At 42.5% G+C, this 13143-nt stretch overlaps 1 protein-coding gene across 1 annotated transcript in view; it reads left to right on the top strand.

Annotated features, from left to right (window-relative positions):
* The window catches only part of LOC132780267 (igLON family member 5), a 244202-nt gene that overhangs the window by 213894 nt on the left and 17165 nt on the right, over nucleotides 1–13143 (top strand). Inside the window, exons 5-6 of the mRNA XM_060783878.2 lie at nucleotides 9925–10056; nucleotides 11491–11611. Of these exons, the coding sequence (XP_060639861.1) occupies nucleotides 9925–10056; nucleotides 11491–11611 (253 nt within the window). The remainder of the gene's footprint in view (nucleotides 1–9924; nucleotides 10057–11490; nucleotides 11612–13143) is intronic.

The raw sequence follows: 13143 nt of genomic DNA, 5'->3' as shown, positions 1-13143 counted from the left end.
CCTGGAACCACACTGTGTCTAATTCTGGGCACCACAATTTAAGGGAGATATTGACAAGCTGGAATGTGTTCAGAGGAGGGCGACTAAAATGATCAAGGGTCTGGAGAACAAGTCCTATCTGGAGAGGCTTAAAGAGCTGGGCATGTTTAGCCTAAAGAAGAGAAGGCTGAGAGGAGATATGATAGCCATGTATAAATATGTAAGGAAAAGTCATAGGGAGGAGGGAGCAGGGTTGTTTATGGCTGCCCTGGAGACTAGGACGCAGAACAATGGCTTCACACTACAGGAAAGGAGATTCCACCTGAACATGAGGAAGAACATGCTAACTCTGAGAGCTGTTCAGCAGTGGAACTCTCTGCTCTGGGATGTGGTGGAGGCTTTTAAGCAGAGGCTGGAGAGCCATCTGTTGGGGGTGCTTTAAATGTGATTTTCCTGCTTCTAGGCAGGGGGTTGGACTGGTGGATGGCCCACAAGGTATCTTCCAACTCTATGATTCTATGAGATTGAATTCTGTTGTTAGTCTTGACTAAAGTAGACCAATTAAATTGATAGGATTTACATGTGTGTAGAGTTATCATTCCACAATTCATTGAATGGAGGAAGTGTGGTGGAGGCTTTTAAACAGAGGCTGGATAAACAGAGGCTGGATGGCCATCTGTCGGGAGTGTTTTGAATACGATTTTCCTGCATCTTGGCAGGGGTTGGACAGGATGGCCCATGAGGTCTCTTCCAACTCAATGATTATATGATACTATGAATGGATCTACTCTAATTGGGACTAACCAACAGTATTCCTGCCACCACGCTAAATAACAATAACAGTTCATCAGTCTAAATACCATGCTTATCATAATAGGAAACAGTCATTCTAGAAGAGAAGCCAAACATTCCCTCCATCTGAAAGCAGTCAAATTAAAATACTCAAACAGCACATTTCCGGCACTTAATGTGAAAGACAAGTAGACCATATGGTAAATAATCCTTGTTTATATGAGTAAAAAGAAAAGACCCTATATATCTGAAAATTCGGTTTTTTAATCAGCTCCTTGAGCCGTTCAGTGTTAGTTTCTCTAGGAGCGCAGTCAGTCAGATCGCGTTGAGCCAGTTCCTCCTATTACATCTATCAAGGATTTTATTTTACCATCTGGCAATTTCTATGTGAACTGCAGTTAATAGCAGAGAGATCATGTCCTTATGCAATCGTTTATCATTGCTCACAACAAATATTACTGATAATAAAAGAAAATCAAGCTCTTATGCAGTAATTTATCACAGCTTCCAACAAATAATGACGACGATGATAAAAGTGCTTTGATACAAATCCTGAAAGCATTGGGATTTTCGGGATTTGTAGATAAGGATTTCTGAAAAGATTTGATTCTTAGTGTTGACACATTGCATGAAAGGCACTCGATCGAGTGGAGTGGGAGGGAGTGATGAAATCTTACTTGGGAAATGAAGATAGTAACTTAGATCCTATATCAAATTTGCAAAACGTAAACCCATACTCTCGTAATTGCACAGTGGTGGTGCTACACTGCTCTTCTGCTGAACGCCAGTGTTGTGCATCTGACATTGTTGCCTGCCCATGCAATCCCAGTGAATTTAATGGTATATTTATGGTAGTGATGAATAATTTACATACCATGAGCAATATTGGAATCCTACTAAATACACTGATATTGATCAGATGTATTCAGTCAATTTATTTGTTGGCTTTATTTGTGATTAGTAATAGGATTTAGGTCCGTATGAAGTGTTTGAGGATCCAGACATCCGTAGGGATACCAAGGTGTTTGTTTATAAAGCTATTGTCTTCCCAACCCTGCTATATGCCTGCGAAACATGGACTGTCTACACCTGGAAACTGATGCCCTGTGTGCCCTGGACTGTCTACAGAGGCGACATGCAACTCCTGGAACAATTCCATCAGCGTTGCCTCTGAAAAATCCTGCAAATCTCTTGGGAAGACAGGCAGACAAATGTCAGCATGCTGGAAGCAGCAAAGACCACCAGCACTGAAGCGATGCTCCTCCGCCATCAACTCCGCAGGAGTGGCCATGTTGTCTGACTGCCCCATCACCGTCTCCCGAAGCAGTTACTCTACTCCAAACTCAAGCAAAGGAAACATAATGTTGGTGGATAGGAAAAGAGATTTAAAGATGGGCTCAAAGTCAACCTTAAAAACCGTTGCATAGACACCGAGAACTGGGAAGCCCTGGGCCTTGAGCACTCTAGCTGGAGGTCAGCTGTGACCAGCAGTGCTGTAGAATTTGAAGAGGCACGAACGGAGTGCAAAAGAGAGAAACATGCCAAGAGGAAGGCGTGTCAAGCCAACCCCGACCAGGACAACCTTCCACCTGGAAACAGATGCTCTCACTACAGAACATGTGGGTCAAGAATAGGGTTCCACAGTCACCTATGTACCCACTGCCAGGACACTGCAGTTGGAGGACAATCTTACTCGGACATCCAGGGATTACCTAAGAAGTGGTTACACATGAGGAATACCACTTACACAACCATGAATTGAATACATGTGTTGCACAGTGGCTCAATCATTCAGCCACATGAATAATGGAACTTACTCATGTCTTTTAACCTGACAAAATTCAGGACAATGACTCACCAAAAGATAGAATAGTTCCCTAGGGCAGTGCTTCTCAGGGTATATGATGTGGGTGGTGTAATTATTATTTTTTTCCTCCTGGGACTGGCACTCAATTTGTGCCCACTTGATAACATTGTTTCATTCTTTCTTGGAGGCATGCCAATGGCTTAGGGACTAGCATCGCTCCAGAGCTCAGCACTTTGAGTACCACTGCCCTAAAGCCTTCCATACTCGATAGACAACTACATTTCCAATATATGTATCCATACCACACACTTATAGAGATTTGAATCCACTTTGAACAACCAGAGTTCTCTCCTGAGATTTATGATATGAAATTGCTTTAAGTGTGTAGTGTGGGTGCACCCAGTGCTCATTAGAATCATTAACTGTATTTATTTACTTATTCATTTAATAATTAATAATAATAAAAAACTTTATTTATATCCCGACCCTCTCCACAAGTACTCAGGATGGCTCACAACAGAATCAAGTCACAATACATATATAACAGAAACCAAAAATACAAGACATCATATATAACCATTACTCATAAACATTAAAAAATGACATCACAATAAATGAATACACAGTACTGGGTTTAATTTAGTTATTTATTTAGAACATTTATACTCCACCCATTCTCGACCTCCAAGGAGGGACTCAGGACGGCTACCAACAGGCAACAATTTGATGCCGGCACAATATAAACACATAATAAAATACAATCAAATACTTAAAAATAAATATAAATATACATTAAAACAGTTCACCAGGTTTAAAAACGTCATCCAGATCACGCCCCCATGGAAATAGTCATAGAAAGCATGGAGGGAAAAGACAAAACAAGAATATGGAGACTCAATGAAAACTTAATTAAGGGACCGGAAAAACAAGAGAAAAATATGAAACTGCTAATGGAATACTTCAAATTAAATAAACACAGAAGATGAGACACCAATTGACATAATATGGGACGCCGGTAAAGCGTATATGAGGGGCTAATCAGTCTAATCTGCAAATGCTTGCTTTCATAATCAGGATTTACGTTTCTTCCGAAAGGTCAAGAAGGAGAGGCAGATCTAACCTCCTTAGGGAGGGAGTTCCACAGCCGAGGGGCCACCACGGAGAAGGCTCTGTCTCTCGTCCCCACCAAACGCGACTGTGATAGCGATGGGACTGAGAGCAGGGCCTCCCTGGATGAAAACAAAGAAATGTAAAGATACATGATGGGTGATGCCTGGCTTGACAACAGTCCATGTGAGAAAGATCTTGGAGTCTTAGTGGACAACAAGTTGAACATGAGCAACAGCTTTAAAAGCCAATGAGATTTTGGGCTGCATCAAAAGGAGCATAGTGTCTAGATCAGTGGTTCTCAACCTGTGGGTCCCCAGGCATTTTGACCTACAATTCCCAGAAATCCCAGGCAGTTTACCAGTTGTTAGGATTTCTGAGAGTTGAAGGCCAAAACACCAGGGGACCCACAGGTTGAGAACCACTTGTCTAGATAAAGGGAAGTCATGGTGCCTCTCTATCCTGCTTTGGTTAGACCTCACCTGGAATTCTGTGTCAAATTCTGGGCACCACAGTTTAAAAGAGATTTTTATAAGCTGGAAGGTGTCCAGAGGTGGGAAACTAAAATGATCAAAGGTCTGGAGACATTGGATATCTATGAGGAGCTTCTTAAAGAGCTGGGTATGTTTAGTCTGCAGAAGAGAAGGTTGAGAGGAGACATGATAGCCATATATAAATATATGAAGGGATTTCATAAGGAAGGGAGAGCAGGCTTGTTTTCTGCTGCTCTGGAAACTAGGACTCAGAGCAATTGGTTCAAATTACAGGACAGGAGATTCCACCTGAACATTGTGAAGAACTGTAAGAGCCGTTCAGCAACTGAACTCTCTGTCTCGTAGTGTAGTGGAAGCTCCATCTTTGGAGGCTTTTAAACATAAGCTGGATATCAGGCGTATTTTGATTGTCCTTTTCCTGCTTGTCAGGGGATTGGACTAGATGGCCCATGCAATCTCTTTTCAATTCTATTATTCCATGATTTCACTTCCCAACCTTTCTCAGATTTTGTTGTGCTAGCTACTAGGGTTGCTGGAAATGTCAGTCAACAGCATCTGAATTCTGCATGCTTCCCATCCCTGCCTTAATAGCACTATTCCACATCCCTATATTATATTGAAAGGGCTTCTTATTGACTCGGTGTTGATCTCAGCAGAAGTTGGTTTTCTCATCTCCTTGGACTTTCCATGAAGACACTGAAGTCCTCCTGCCCCTTACCACTCAGTGCCTGACACATAGTAGAGAGATTACAGAAGTGCCTGGCTATGTCCCTGTTGCCAAATGTAAAATTATCAACCAGCAAGACCTCTAGAGGACCATAGCAAAATTCAACAAATGATGCAATCACTTCTAATCTAGCTATGTAGATATAGCTAGATGCATCTACATTCTTACTGTGCTCCACCACTAATAGAATATCTATAGTAGGTCAAGAGGTGGTAAACAACTCACAGTGTAGCTCGCAGAACTATGACACAAGGCTGAGCAGTGCAGGATTGCAGCCATCTTGCTCTATGATGTAATTGTCGTAACACTTCAGAAGAAACTTCATTAGGTCCAAGGTGTGAAGCAACAAGCTGTGTGCAACATGGGGTCTTAATTTTCATATGTCCTCAATTACATGCACGAGAGGCAAGGTCCTTCTGCACATCTTCCATCTCACCTGTTTTCAATTTAACTTGTAGGACTGTTGGAAGTTGCACCTGCAGGTAAACTTGACAAATGGCTACTTTTCCCAGGGGGGCAAGCTGACTAAACCTATCCAGGGAACAAACACAAATATGCAAAGCTTCAAAATGATTCCCCTTTTTACTACAATTCTTGGGATCTCACCTTCCAGCTGCAATGAATGGGGATTCTAGAGGCTGTAGTCCCCAAGCATATTTTTATTCGTTTTGATTAGTATGTATTAGTATTGATTAGTATTTATTTATTTATTTATTTACCATACTTGTATCTCGCCTTTCTCACCCCCGAAGGGGACTCAAGGCGGCCTTACAAAGGCAACAATTCAATGCCGCATGTACAATACATTTATTTATTTATTTTATTTATTTATTTATTTATTTACGGCGCTTATATGCCGCCTTTCTCACCCCGAAGGGGACTCAGAGTGGCTTACAATATATATTTTCATACAATATATTATATTATTAGCAAAGTACAATATCAGTCTATATTACTATATTGCACTATACCATTATATTGTAATATTATTAGTAATATTACATGTAATTAAATATATAATTATAATTATAATATTGAATTATTATTACTAGTATTATATTGTATTACATTATAATATTATAAATATTATATGTATATACAATATACTATATTATATTATTAGTAAGGACAAAATGGCAGTGTCTTCTGCTCCCCTCTGTCTTCGCTCTGGCCAGAGCAGCCGTTGGTGCCAGAAGGGGGAGGGGCCTCTCAAGTGATGATATAGGCAGAAGACAAGATGGCAGTGTCTTCTGCTCCCTTCTGTCTTCTCTCATCAGTGAATAAACAAAAACATTAAAACATATCATTAAAACAACAATCATATAATCCAGGTCATATTCCAGGGCCAGTCCGGGTCGTCATTAAATTAATTTATAGTCTGTTATTGCACTGCTCCCATTACTGACCAAAAGCCTGATCCCAAACCCATGTTTTTAGTTTTTTTTTTCCCTGAAGGCCAGGAGAGAGGGGGCGAGGGGGACAAAGTTTCATAGACGAGGGGCCAACACTAAGAAGGCTGTGTCTTTCGTCACCACCAGTCATGCTTACAAGAAGGGTGGGACTGAGAGCAGGGCCTCCCCTGATGATCTTATCTTCCAATGTAGAACATAGAGGGTTATACATTTGGACAGGTAAGCTGGGTCGGAACCATTTAGGGCTTTACAAGCCAGCACTTTGAATTGTGCTTAGTAACAGACTAGTAGGGACTGAGTATGGAAATAAGACAAGTGGCAGTGCCTGGTTTTCTTTAACAGTGAACAGGACTTCAGTGATCCCACAGAATCCTTCAGATCTGACAACCTGCCTTGGTTCAGCCCTTTTTGTGTCCCTTTCTTCCTTAACTTCTGGTTTACTGAGTTTTGTTTTGTTTTGGGTTGTGTGTAAGAGAGAGAATTGGCCATCTGCAAGGACGTTGCTCAGGGGACACCCAGATGTTTTGATGTTTTACCATCCTTGTGGGAGGCTACTCTCATGTCCCTGCATGATGAGCCAGAGCTGACAGAGGGAGCTCATCCGCACTCTCTCCAGATTCGAACCTGCGACCTGTTGGTCTTTAGTCCTGCCGGCACAAGGGTTTAACCCATTGCGTCACTGGAGTGTCCTGCTTATTGAGTGGCAGTAATAAATAGCATTTGGCTATCTCCCCACTGAGTGATAATACAGCTAGGGTCTTATGCATTAGGTGCAATGGTAGAGGTCAAAACTCTGTACAGATCATGCACAAAATTCCACAGTGGGTGCTGGAGAGCAAGCATAGTTGGGTGCAAATGTTGTCGAGGATGTGGATAGAGAGACCAAAGCCATTGTAGTTGCCTGGTGAGAGAAGCCAGTATTCCAGAATAAATTTCACCAAGTTGAAGAGAAAGCCACTGAGGTGTTATTTCATTCCAGCTGGAAAGGATGATGCAGTAGCCTGCCAAAAATCGACATGCCCACTGGGCAGAAAAATACAAAAGGGGAAGTCATGTCAGCTCCCCAAAGTCCATAAAAGTTCATAAAGTTTGGCAAGAGTTTATAAAAGTCCCTATAAAGTTCATGAAAGTTCATGGAAAGTCCATAAGAGTTCATAAGAGTTCTTGGGGGTATGGTAGAAGGCCCTAGGAGCACTGAGTAGCTGGAATCCACTCATAAAACAGGAGTTTCATTCATAAAAAAGGGATCCAATTAATAAATAATAGCCAAATTGGTCAGATGATAGTTTGGATTACAGGGGCGTTGCCATGTAGGGCCATGGAGCCATGGGAAAAGCCTTAGGTTCCCACATGGGGGAGAGATAGGGGATTATGGGATCATTCCAGCCTGGTGTCCTTAGCAAAACTATGAATCCCCTGATTTTGAACTATCTTTTACAGAGTCCTGGGGGGAGGATCATCTCCAGTTACACAAACAGGGAAGCCATCACCCAGAATTTCCCAATACTATTTCAGATTAGGGTTGCCACAATCCTGGTTTGGCTGGGTTTTGTCCAGATTCTTGGTATGTTGTCCTGGAGCATGATACAAAGGAGGAAATAGGAGTGAATGAAAAATCAGTTCTGAAAGTGGTGGAAAGCAAAAATCAAGAGCAGGGCCTATAACATAGCTTTGCTGGGAGGCAGGTGGTGGTTGCCCAAAACCACATGGTCAATTCCACAAGCGAGCAGAGTTTTGAACTACTTGGGTCTTTTTCTGCCAAGCCCAGCAATTTTACTATGACTGTTCTTTCAGAGCAGCTGTAACTGTGAAAAAAAAATGTATATGGCCTGAACGTTGAATCATAGTGGCGAGAAAAAGTGTAACAACTAATGTGCTGAATTTGCATAACTAGAATGCAAATTAAAGTAATTTGCATAATTAGATTATACGCAGCTTTGAGGAAGTGGAATATGGCAACCCTGTCCAGAGGTCCCTGAGGATGATGTCATTGCTGTGTATACAGCTGTAGGAAAAATAGCAGGAGGATTCTGGATGTTGTAAGCTCAAAGAGTAACATTTTCAAGAATTGTGAGCAGATCACAGTAGAGGACCCCTTCCTGCTTTATAGCAACCCATGTGCCATAATCAGTTATTGACAGTAAGCTCACAGGTCAAGCGCGGAGAAGGGCTTACTGCTGTTTTTGGGGAAGTAATAGATGATATTTTGCTCAGATTGTTATCTTTTCCTCTTTCAGCTAAGGTTCTCCTAGACCAGTGTTTCCCAACCTTTTTTTGCCAGTGACCACTTTGACCAGGGACCACTCTCCAACATTAGTACCAAAAGAGTTACGAATCTAATCAAATCAAATCATTTATTTTGGTCATAGTCCACCACAGGAAATAAAAGTCGTAGTTTCATGCAAACTTGGTACGTTTAGTACATTAAGAATATAAATATAAATACTGAAGCACAATAGGGGTTATGAATCAATTTTTGGTCAATTTTAGATTCAGGCTGGTTATTTGGGATGCTGATTCAGAAAATTGTATTGGATAGACCACATCAGCTCTAGTTTCTGATACAGAACATATGTCATCCAGTAGTAGCCATCTGCTCGCCCACAGAAAACCACATTTTTATAATGTGTGCTACATGTTTTTAATTCTGTTTTATGACTGTTGTGGCATCGAAGTGCTGCCAATTGTGAGCCACTTTGAGTGGCCTTTGGGCTGAGAAAGGTGCCATAGAAATACTGTAAGTAAATAAATAAATAAATATTTAGTAATCTAGAACTGATGTGGTCTATCCAATGCAATTTTCTGAATCAACACCCTGAATAACCCCAGAAGGCCTAAAAATGAAGACACCAAGGCACCCTCGCTTCCAGGAGCCACATGGAACGGCTCCGTTCAAGGGGAGGGAGGAGGAGAAGCAGTCTGGAGGCTTGTTGTCACACCTTTCATTGGTAGTCAGCCTCTCACCTCCAGACACACCCGTTGCCTCGGCACTATAAGAGGGTTTTGTGAGACCAGTTGCTTTGGGTTGCTGTAGGTTTTTTGGGCTGTATGGCCATGCTCTAGAAGAGGTTGTAAGGCCTGAGGACGCATGCCATAGATGCAGGCAAAACGCCAATAGAGAATGCTTCTAGAACATGGCCATACAGCCTGAAAAACCTACAACAACCCAGTGATTCCAGCCATGAAAGTCTTCAACAATACACCAGTTGCTATCATTGTAACAGTGAAACCTGAGATCATATTTTAGTTTTTGGGGACCACTATGGACCATAGGTTGAGAACCACTGTCCTAGACCCAGTAGCAACTTTGCACTTGGGGCATGCCAATTATTGAGCGCAGGGCGCTAATTGGGTTATGCGTCCCTTGATTGGCAACATATTGCACCAGCTTTTTTGAAACTCCAGGCCCAGCCTGCTCTGGTTTCACTTGGAACTCCACATTTCTGTCTTTGCAGCTCTGATGAGAGGCAGTCCCTTCATGTAGGAGGCGTTGATAACAGTGTTGTTGTTGTATGTGTTTTCTTCTGTGTAAGTCTGTGTTTGTGTCTGTCTCCCGACTGCTGGCCCTGACCCCCTTCCCGCCACCCCCTGATCCCTCTCCCACAGATGGATTCACCAGCGAAGGGGAGTTCCTGGAAATCACAGAGATCAACCGGCAACAGGCAGGGGAGTACGAGTGCATCACGGCCAACGGGGTCTCCACCCCAGACAGCAAGCGAGTCCTTATCACAGTCAACTGTAAGTGGCATTGTGTCTCCTCCCAGTTCTGTCTTTGTATCTTCTTTTTGTGGTGGGAATAGTTGGATCTGCATAAGGAAACTAACTCAAAGGATAAGATTCTTGGAAGACTGCAAAGATTAAATCACCCTCCTCCCAAAATTATTTTCAGCAGCCTTTTCAGATTATGTGCTCTGCTAGCTTTTAAGACCCCATCTACACTGCCATATAATGCAGTTTAACTGCCCTAAAATGCATTAGATGAGTTCATACTGAATTTTTTATTGTGTCAGGAGTGACTTGAGAAACTGCAAGTCGCTTCTGGTGTGAGAGAGTTAGCCGTCTGCAAGGATGTTGCCCAGGGGATGCCTGGATGTTTGACCATCCTGTGGGAAGCTTCTCTCATGTCCTCGCAGAAGCTGGAGCTGACAGATGGGAGCTCACCCATCTTGCAAATTTGAACCGCCGGCACAAGGATTTAACCCATTGCATCCCCGCAGCTTCTAGTCTATACTGATGATATAATGGCAGTGTAGATGGGGCTTAAGTCACAAGATACTGTGGGCCCTTTGTATCCCCAGGGATTAAGTTCCAGGATTCCCCTGCATTGCAGATACCAAAATCCATGGATGCTCAAGTCCACACTACAATAATGTAGTAAGAAAGATATTTTTGGAGGGGTGTGTGTGTGTGTGTGTATCAGGCCATGGTTAGCCCTGATAGCTTGTTTAACTTGAATTAGACAAGGCGGGAAACTATTACAATCAACATCTGGTTTATTGCCTTGACAATGGTGGATTGCCAATCAATGCTGGGCTACCTGGCACAAAATCTGTATACCCCAGCATGTTGTCCATATTCTGTTGTCTACAGCATCTATTATCTGAGATGACTGATCACTTTGCCTAATGGTATGGGGAACCCTAGCTGTAGCATCATTTTCAACTTCCAAGGTAGTCTTTCTGGCTTTTTGGGAAGTAATTATAGTATTTAGCTGAGAAGAGGCTCAGCTTTGGAGTCAGGTTTTACCTTCTCCCATTATTTTCCCCCTGATCTCATCATTCACATGTATGCTTAGATGAGAGAAAAGGTCTGTCTAGTTTGGCTTTCCATTCTCTAATGCCTGTGGGAATCCCCACAGGCAGAACATGGATCCCCTCAAACTAGTAAAACTTTATGAATGAATTTTATTGATACTTTGTGAATGGCTGGTGTTTGTTTACAGAGCCTTGCATGAGAAGGTTTCATTCAGCATTCCTATTAGAAATGCTCTGCCTACCATCCTTTGAGGAACAGAACTCCGCAAGGATATAGCAGAGCTTGGCAATCTTGTCTAGGCAATAAGTCCCAGAGTCTTCCAGCCAAGAGAGTTAAAGACCAGACAACTTCTCCAAACTCTAATTCAGCTGCCACATTCAATCTGCTAAATACCATTCTATGGTTCTCTCTTCTCAGACCCTCCTACCATAACGGATGTGAAGGACTCGCACCCCATGATTGGGAAGACAGCTCTTCTGCGCTGCGAAGCCATGGCTGTGCCACCTGCCGAATTTCAGTGGTTCAAAGATGACAAACAGTAAGTCATCCCTCCTTCCGTCTTTGGGTACTTTCCCCACTGATGAGCAGTTATGTGAATGTCCTTAGAAGAATATTTGGCTTTTGGGCTAGCACAGTGCTGTGGGTGGACGTTGTGAATATAAAACAAGAGTTACTATTTTGGATACCAAAGGAACACAGAAAATGTATCATTTCTAGGTGCAAACAACATTTAATATCTCCCTCTGATAATAGACATTTGGGGAATGCAAAAAATTTCTTTGCAGGGCATTTTGTTGGAACTCAACAACATTCTGCACAAGTGTATAGTCCTCATCAAGGAAATAGATAGGCAGATAAATCAGTTGTCACTCTATTCTCTCCTCCTATCTCTTGCTTGTTAGGCTGATACTTTTTCTGAGCACATGGCAAACCTCCAAGTTCTCCATTTTTGCAAGCATGGAGAAGGACAAGATTTCTCCAGTGATAGTTAAATGGTTAGGACCTTTCCTATCTAGAAATGTAGTTCTTTCAGTAAAGTGTTTCATAACTCTTAAATGTGACTCTGCTCCTGTATTGCTGAAGCTCATTTGCTCTATTGTAGCATTTCTCAACCTGGGGGCCATGACACCTGAAGGGGTCAAATTGGTATTTCAGAAGGGTTGCCAAAGACCACCAGAAAACACATATTTCTGATGGACTTAGGAACCCTTTGACAGAGAAGGCTGAAAATCTCTCCACCTATCTCACCAAAAGCCCTCCTCTACTGTGATTGGCTAGCCTCTCAGCCAAGGGGAGGGCTGTTTCTGAGACTCCCAAGTGGGGAGGGGAGAGCAGGCATTTTTGGCACATGGGTGCATGGTGCATGGGCAAGGGAGAGCACACAAGGCTGGAGGGAGACTTGCAAGTCCCTTCAAGGCAGGAGGGAAGGCACCCATGGGACTGAGAGTGGCCTGGCAGCATCAGGAGGAGGAGCAGTAGCAGAAACGGCTTAGGTAATTTGTAATGCTATTTATTAGAAAAGTCAGTCCTTCCTTTTGTTTTTTATTAATGCTCCCATTAGAAAATGCATAAGGATGTGGGTGAACTATAACTCCCAAAATCCCCAAACCCCACTAGTATTCAAAGTTGGCCATGTTGGGTCTGTGTGCCAAATTTGATCCAGATCCATCATTGTTTGAGTCCACAGTGCTCTCTGGATGCAGGTGAACTACAACTCCAAAATTCAACGTCAATGCCCACCAAACCCTTCCAGTATTTTCTGTTGGTCATGGGAGTTCTATGTGCCAAGATTGGTTCAATTCCATCATTGGTGGAGTTCAGAATGCTCTTTGATTTTAGGTGAACTATAAATCACAGAAACTGTAATTCCCAAATGTCAAAGTCTATTTTCCCCAAACTCCACCAGTGTTCACATTTGACATATTGAGTATTCATGCCAAGTATGGTCTAGCTCCAACATTGTTTGAGTCCACAGAGCTCTCTAGATGTAGGTGAACTACAACTCCAAAACTCAAGGTCAATGCCCTCCAAATCCTTCCAGTATTTTCTGTTCATCACTGGAGTTCTGTG

This window comes from Anolis sagrei, chromosome X, assembly GCF_037176765.1.
Source record: "Anolis sagrei isolate rAnoSag1 chromosome X, rAnoSag1.mat, whole genome shotgun sequence".
NCBI lineage: Eukaryota > Metazoa > Chordata > Lepidosauria > Squamata > Dactyloidae > Anolis > Anolis sagrei.
The sequence above is the reverse complement of the archived record's forward strand: the minus strand, read 5'-3'. Positions and strand labels throughout refer to the sequence as shown.